At 67.0% G+C, this 7,004-nt stretch overlaps 1 protein-coding gene across 2 annotated transcripts in view; it reads left to right on the top strand.

Annotated features, from left to right (window-relative positions):
• Positions 1-1,194: 1,194 nt before the first annotated feature.
• The window catches only part of TERT (telomerase reverse transcriptase), a 16,931-nt gene continuing 11,121 nt past the window's right edge, over positions 1,195-7,004 (top strand). For both annotated transcript variants that reach the window (XM_040262232.1, XM_040262230.1), the window contains exons 1-4: positions 1,195-1,413; positions 1,518-2,844; positions 4,844-5,039; positions 6,019-6,199. In XM_040262232.1, coding sequence (XP_040118166.1) covers positions 1,195-1,413; positions 1,518-2,844; positions 4,844-5,039; positions 6,019-6,199 — 1,923 coding nt within the window. The remainder of the gene's footprint in view (positions 1,414-1,517; positions 2,845-4,843; positions 5,040-6,018; positions 6,200-7,004) is intronic.

Genomic DNA, 7,004 nt, shown 5'->3' with positions numbered 1-7,004 from the left:
CCACGAAACACCGCCAGTGACGGAGGGAGAGCGAAGCCCTCTTTAAATGCTTTGGCCACGAAGAAAAGTAATTTCTGACCAAGTTTTGTAACGTTATGAAATATTAACCATTTGTTCAGCCATTCAGTGTTTGGGGAACTCAGGTGTATCATTTGTGCAAGCCTCCCAAGACCCAGAAGTTTCCTCTTTCTACTCGAACATCCTGCAAGCGTCTGGGTTCGGGTGAGACATCATTAGGGTCACTGCTTTGAACGGTGCCCTTGGGCCTGGGTCTCTGTGGCTGGGCCGGAAGGTGAGGCCCCTGCTCCTCCTGGGGTTGTGAGCCTCTGGGCAGGCCCTTTGACCCATCTTCGTGGTGCTTGTAGAGGGCAGGGCGGCTCTGGGTGTAAAGAGAGCCATCAATGCGTGCCAAGAGCCTGCAGGTGGTGACCCAGGGAACCCATGGCTCTATTTCTCCCCTTCCTTTGCCCTACCCATGGGATGGGTGATTAACAGAACTGGTCTGCGGATTTCTGTTTATGGTGAGGACCATGGAAGATCCCGCAAAGAGAAAGTACAGCCTGGAGCCAAGAAAACCAAGCCCGCAAGGCAAGTGCTGCTGCTGCCGGCTGCCCGCTGCCCGCTGCCGGCTGACCACCGCCCGCTGCCTGCTGACCACTGCCCGCCGCGCGCGCCGGAGATGGCTCCAGGAACTCCCCTGCGGAATGGTCGAGGATGCATCTGCGCCCCCTCGGTTTCCCCAGGCCCGCCAGGCAGGGGCGGTGGTCCATTCTCTCCTTCGCACAAAGTCACGCATTCGCTGCCATGAGCCCCCTCTGGACCCCAGAACATACTCGCTGCACGGTCACAGCACGCGTGTTAAAGCGACCGACCCGGAGAACCTGCTCCCCGGGGACGCCGAACACACCAGGCCCCCCCCCCAGGGACCCTGCGTTCTGGTCCCCTCCCTCGGTACCACAGAGCCTTTCCACTCTGCGACCCCTTGCGCGACCCCTGCGCCCTGGGAGGGCTGGCGGCGCGGGGCTGGGGAGACCGCCCGGGAGCCGCCGCGCGGAGCGGTCCGGGGCCTCGTCGTACCTGGGCGCAAACCCAGGGGCCAGGTCCGCGGCCCCGAGGGCGGGCTTCTCCGAGACCCCGCCCCTTCCTCCTCCCGGCGCCGCCCCTTCCTCCGGGGACCCCCCGCTCCTCCGCGCGATGCCGCGGGCGCCCAGGTGCAGGGCGGTGCGCGCCCTTCTGCGGGCCAGCTACCGGCAGGTGCTGCCCCTGGCCGCCTTCGTACGGCGCCTGCGGCCCCAGGGCCGCCGGCTTGTGCGGCGCGGGGACCCGGCGGCCTTCCGCGCGCTGGTGGCTCAGTGCTTGGTGTGCGTGCCCTGGGACGCGCAGCCGCCCCCTGCCGCCCCGTCCTTCCGCCAGGTGGGCGGTCCCCGGGGAGCCTGGGCGGGCCCGGCGGGTTGAAGGCGGAGGCGGTGGGGGAGGACCGCCCCGTGTCCCCCGCGACTCACGGATTGTCCCCGCAGGTGTCCTGCCTGAAGGAGCTGGTGGCCAGAGTCGTGCAGAGGCTCTGCGAGCGCGGCGCGAGGAACGTGCTGGCCTTCGGCTTCACGCTGCTGGCCGGGGCCCGCGGCGGGCCGCCCGTGGCCTTCACGACCAGCGTGCGCAGCTACCTGCCCAACACGGTAACCGACACGCTGCGCGGCAGCGGCGCGTGGGGGCTGCTGCTGCGCCGCGTGGGCGACGACGTGCTCACCCACCTGCTCTCGCGCTGCGCGCTCTACCTGCTGGTGCCCCCGACCTGCGCCTACCAGGTGTGCGGGCCGCCGCTCTACGACCTCCGCGCCGCCGCCGCTCCACGGCCCGCGCGGCACGTGGGCGGGACCCGGGCGGGCTTCGGACTCCCGCGCCCGGCCTCGTCGAACGGCGACCACGGGGAGGCCGGGGGACTCCTGGAGGCGCGAGCCCAGGGCGCGAGGCGGCGTCGGGGCAGCGCGCGAGGACGACTGCCTCCAGCCAAGAGGCCCAGGCGCGGCCTGGAGCCCGGGCGGGATCTCGAAGGGCAGGCGGCCCGCGGCCCGCACCGCGTGGTGACACCTACCCGAGACGCTGTGGAAGCCGAGTCTCGGGAAGGCAACGTGCCCGGGCCCTGCCGCCCCTTTTTGGGCGGCGAGCGGGGTGTCGGCTCCGCGTCCTGGCGGCTGTTCGCCCCAGAGGGCGAGCCGGGTGCCGGAGCTTGCGCTGAGACCAAGCGGTTCCTCTACTGCTCCGGAGGCGGCGAACAGCTGCGCCGCTCCTTCCTGCTCTGCTCCCTGCCTCCGAGCCTGGCCGGGGCGCGGACACTCGTGGAAACCATCTTTCTGGACTTGAAGCCCGGGCAGCCAGGGGCTCCCCGCCGGCCGCGCCGCCTGCCCGCGCGCTACTGGCAGATGCGGCCCCTGTTCCGGAAGCTGCTTGGGAACCACGCGCGGTGCCCCTATGGCGCGCTGCTCAGGGCGCACTGCCCGCTGCCGGCCTCTGCGCCCCCGGCGGCGCCAGGCCATCGGAAGCGCCCTGGCGCGGGCGGCTGCCCCGCGGAGAGGCCAGCGGCTGCCCGCGAGGGCGAGGCGAGCTCAGGGCGCCTGGTCCAGCTGCTCCGCCAGCACAGCAGCCCCTGGCAGGTGTATGGCCTCCTGCGGGCCTGTCTTCGCCGCCTGGTGCCCGCTGGCCTCTGGGGCTCCCGGCACAACGAACGGCGCTTCCTGCGGAACGTGAAGAAGCTCCTCTCACTGGGGAAGCACGGCAAGCTCTCGCAGCAGGAGCTCACGTGGAAGATGAAGGTGCAGGACTGTGCCTGGCTGCGCGCGAGCCCAGGTGAGGCGTCCGGGGGAGGGGGGTGCTTCTCCATAGCTCCCCATCTCCCACCCAGCTTGCGTGGATACTGGACTTCATGGAGGTTCTGGGCCTGGGAAGGGGCATTGGAGGGGGAACTCGCAGAGTGCAGGGCCACACCTGCGGGCTGGGCACCTGGACTCCCGTGGACGTGGCTGTGGTGGTTCATCTTCCGTTTCTGACCTCAAGGTTAACTGCCTTGATCGATGCTCCCTGTTAGGAATGGGAGCTGGGCTGAGAACCCCCGTGGGTGGGGCTGGGAGGTAAGGCTCGGGGTTCCTCAGCCGGCTCTGGTCAGCCATCTGCAGACCCAGTGAGTTCTCCTGTGTGTCCACCAGGCCAGGGCCACTGGCGGCCGGCGCGAGAGGACCGTGTCCTTGACCGAGGCCCCGGGCTGGGTGGGCACAGAGGGGAGAGCCGGCTGCCGGCCGGGTCCCTGGGGTGCAGCGGGACTTTCTGTGAAACTGGGCCTTTGGGGTCCCTCCCCGTGTAGCGGTCTGGGTGTGATATGGGGCTCCTCCCAGGCAGCCGCCGCCCAGCACGTGTGCAGGGCAGAGTCAGGAGCGGCAGGGCCAGCCCCTTCCGTGCACTCCCTGGTCTGACCCCTAAAGTCCTGAGAGCTTGACGCCCGGAGGAGGTGATGGCAGTGTTTCTGGAGCCAGGTTTGACCCCCTCGTTGACTCATGAGTCAGCTTCGCTCATGAGTGTCTGCTGCTGCTGCTGCTAAGTCACCTCCGTCGTGTCCGGCTCTGTGCGACCCCAGAGACGGCAGCCCACCAGGCTCCCCGGTCCCTGGGATTCTCCAGGCGAGAACGCTGGAGTGGGCGCCATCGTGAGTGTCTAGTGACTCCCTTCACCTTAAAGTCTGTTTCGCTGCCTCCCCACTCGCCAGTATTTACTCCTTGTGCTGTTTTCTCTTATCTAGGTTTTACCTTCAGCCTCTCCCGTCCTGTGAGGACGCGTAGTCTAGGTGCCATATGCGGCCCTGAGCCAACCTTCTGCGAGTCTGTCCGACCTCGTCTGTCTGTGCCGCTTCCCTGGACTTACACTTTGTGCTGACCGGGTCTGGGCGCATCTTTCTCATCTTCCCAATTTGCCCCTCTTCCTGCGTCCTCATTCCATTTCCCGGAGTGCACTTTTTCACGTGTGTGTGTGTGTGTGGGTGTCTCGTCTAGAACTGGCTTTGTGTTCTCCGTTGCCCTCGGGGTGGTTTCCTTCCAGCCGTAGCCTCACGTGTTGGGATCGGATCACAGTTGAGCTGTCTCCGCGCTCAGCCGTGCTCTCACTGTGGTTGGTGTGGACGTGGCTCCACCCACTCCTCTTTCCTTCCCTGGCTATTCTCCGTCCTGCCCCAGACCCGCCTCCGGGCCCCCTTCCTTGTCCTCTGAGCCGGTTTCCGCCGGTGAGGCCCCGGCTCTGTTGGCGCTGAGGTCCCTGTGGCACAGCGTAAACCACAGAGGCCCGCAGGGCATGTGTCCGGAGCCAGCAGCATTGGGCATTCCTCAGCACACGGGGCCGCCTCTACGTGCCCCTTGTGTTCAGCCTGCAAACCCCCGGGCATTTCCAGCCCCTGCGGCCCAGTGGTGATGCCTGAACCTGGAGCGCAGCCCCCCTCGCCGAGTCCCCCCCCCGTGCGGACAGCAGCCCCGGCTCCCCTAGTCTGCGTGCGCGGTGACACGTGCTGAGGCTCTGGGTCCAAGCTGTCCGGCAGGAACATACATGAGCGCCATACCTCATTCACAATTTTCCAGTAGCCACAAGAGGAAAAAGAAAGGGGAACCTCATTTAAAAACATTTTCTATCAAAGCGCAGCGATCTGGTAGCATCACTTTAGCCCATGAACTGGGGAGGCTCCTCGCCTAGTTACCCGCCTTCTCCTCTGCCCCCTGTTCTGAGTCGCTGTGGACTCGGAGGCCGTGGGCAACCATCCCGGCCTGCGGCAGGCAGCATGGAGGGCGAGCACCGGTGTCTCTCCTCCCAGGGGCTTGCCGCGTGCCCGCCGCAGAGCACCGCCAGCGCGAGGCCGTCCTGGGCCGCTTCCTGCGCTGGCTGATGGGTGCCTACGTGGTGGAGCTGCTCAGGGGCTTCTTCTACGTCACGGAGACCACATTCCAGAAGAACCGACTCTTCTTCTTCCGGAAGCGCGTCTGGAGTCAGCTGCAGCGCCTGGGCGTCAGGTACGCGGGGGGACACCCGCGCCTGCACGCTCGGACCCGCCTGTCTGCGCTGGCCGCCGGGGGCGCTGGGGGGCACCGTGAAGCAGGCCGCCCAGGGGCTGAGTGCCCGCCTGGCAGCCACGAGCTCTGTCCCCTCCTGCCGTCTGTGTCCTCTGTTGAGGCCTGGGTGGCTGTCAGTGGATGGGGACCCAGCCGGGACGGGTTGGGGGGCCGCCTGAGACACGAGCTGGGCCTGTCCAGGCGTCCCGCGAGAGGTCTTGGCCGAGCGTCTGGGCGGGGGAGGTGCTCTGGGTCAGGGGCGGAGCCGAGGTCCCTGAGTCAGGAGCTAAGTGGGGGTCCCCAAGCACATGGGCTGGGGTCCCTGAGTCAGGAGCAGATCAGGGGTCCCTGAGCACATGGGCCGGGGCCTGTGTCCTCTGGCATCTGGGGAGCCTCTGGAGGCCCTTACCGTGGGTCTGAGTGAAGGCACCCCATTCAAGCATTTCCTGGCATGTTAACTGAAGTGGGCAGCCCAGCTCTTCTTGCGGCATCCCTGTGGCCTGTCCCCCGCCTGGTGGACGTTCGAGTCCCACCACGGGCTTCCTTCGGGGCCACCAGCCCAGGGAGCATACTCCCCGCAATGGCCAAGAGGTGGGAGACCCCTGCCCATCCCTGTGGATGGTTTTGGGGTGAAGGCTGAAGCTTACAGGCGACAAGGAGCCGGCTGGTCTGTGGGGAGACGATTCTGCTCCTCCCAGGGGTTCCACCAAGCACCCCCTGCCTGTTCCAGGAGGAGGACGTGGGGTCCCTGCCCACCAGCCTCCTTCAGACCCCAGAAGTACTTGATGGCCGAGCTGCCCACCCCCCGTCCCGTCCAGTCCTGGCCTCAGCTCTGTCCACCAGGAACCGGGCATGCCGGTCATGAGCTCTGCCCACTGCATGGGCACGGGCGCCCACCAGGCTGACCTGCCCTGGCTGCCTGCGGGCACCTCTGTTTCAGACAACACTTAGAGCGTGTGCGGCTTCGAGAACTGTCAGAAGCAGAGGTCAGGCAGCACCAGGAGGCCAGGCCAGCCCTGCTGACGTCCAGGCTCCGTTTCGTCCCCAAGCCCGGCGGGCTGCGGCCCATCGTGAACGTGGGCTGTGTCGAGGGCGCCCCGGCGCCGCCCAGAGACAAGAAGGTCGCTGCTCACGTTGCTCTGGGCCGAGCGCGTTGAAACCCAGGCCCAGTGGCTGTGCCCAAAGTCCCGGGGTGTCTGGGGGCTGCAGTGATGTCTTGGGGAGCCAGGGGGCATGCCTGGGTCCAGAGAAGGAGCTCCCAGTGAGGCCTGTCTTGCGGGGTGCCAGCCGGGCTCCGAGACCCCTCTGTGCCCCCCTGTCTCCTGGAATCCCCCAGGGGGCCAGTGTGCTCTCGGGATACTGGGCAGAGGGGTATGTGGCGTCTGTCACCAGCCTGCCGGGGTCCCCAGGACCTCACCCCTGTGCTGGGCCCCTGTGACTGTCCCCGCACACCGCGCCCCCCTCGCCACCCCTGCGTCACCAGCAGCTCCTGCCCCTTCCAGAGCCCCCTGGAGTGATTGGGGTGATTCTACCATTAGTGACAAAGAGAAGCCGTCACTGTTGGTGGGGGCTTGTCCATGAGCAGTGACGCATGGCTCACCCACTGTGGGGGTGTCCCCCCAGGAGGCAGCGTCCCTCTTTGCTGGGTGGGGGGACCAGGTGAGGGGAGGGACCCAGGGTGTGGCTGCTTGCCTTTTCCACAAGTGGTGTCCGTGATCCCAGATGGGTCCCTGGGGAGACCCTGGGGTCTGAAGTGAGTGTGGACAGCTTGGCCATATGGTCTTTCTGGGGTCTGAGGGGGGCTGGTGGGCAGGGGGCAGCAGAGAGCAGGGACCTGCCCCTTGTCCCTGGGGGCTGTCTGACCCTGAGTCCCCTTGGGGACGGTCCCCGGGGGCTGTCTGACCCTTGGTGTCCCCTTGGGGACGG

The sequence above is a fragment of the Oryx dammah genome, unplaced genomic scaffold (assembly GCF_014754425.2).
Source record: "Oryx dammah isolate SB20612 unplaced genomic scaffold, SCBI_Odam_1.1 HiC_scaffold_20, whole genome shotgun sequence".
NCBI lineage: Eukaryota > Metazoa > Chordata > Mammalia > Artiodactyla > Bovidae > Oryx > Oryx dammah.
The sequence above is the reverse complement of the archived record's forward strand: the minus strand, read 5'-3'. Positions and strand labels throughout refer to the sequence as shown.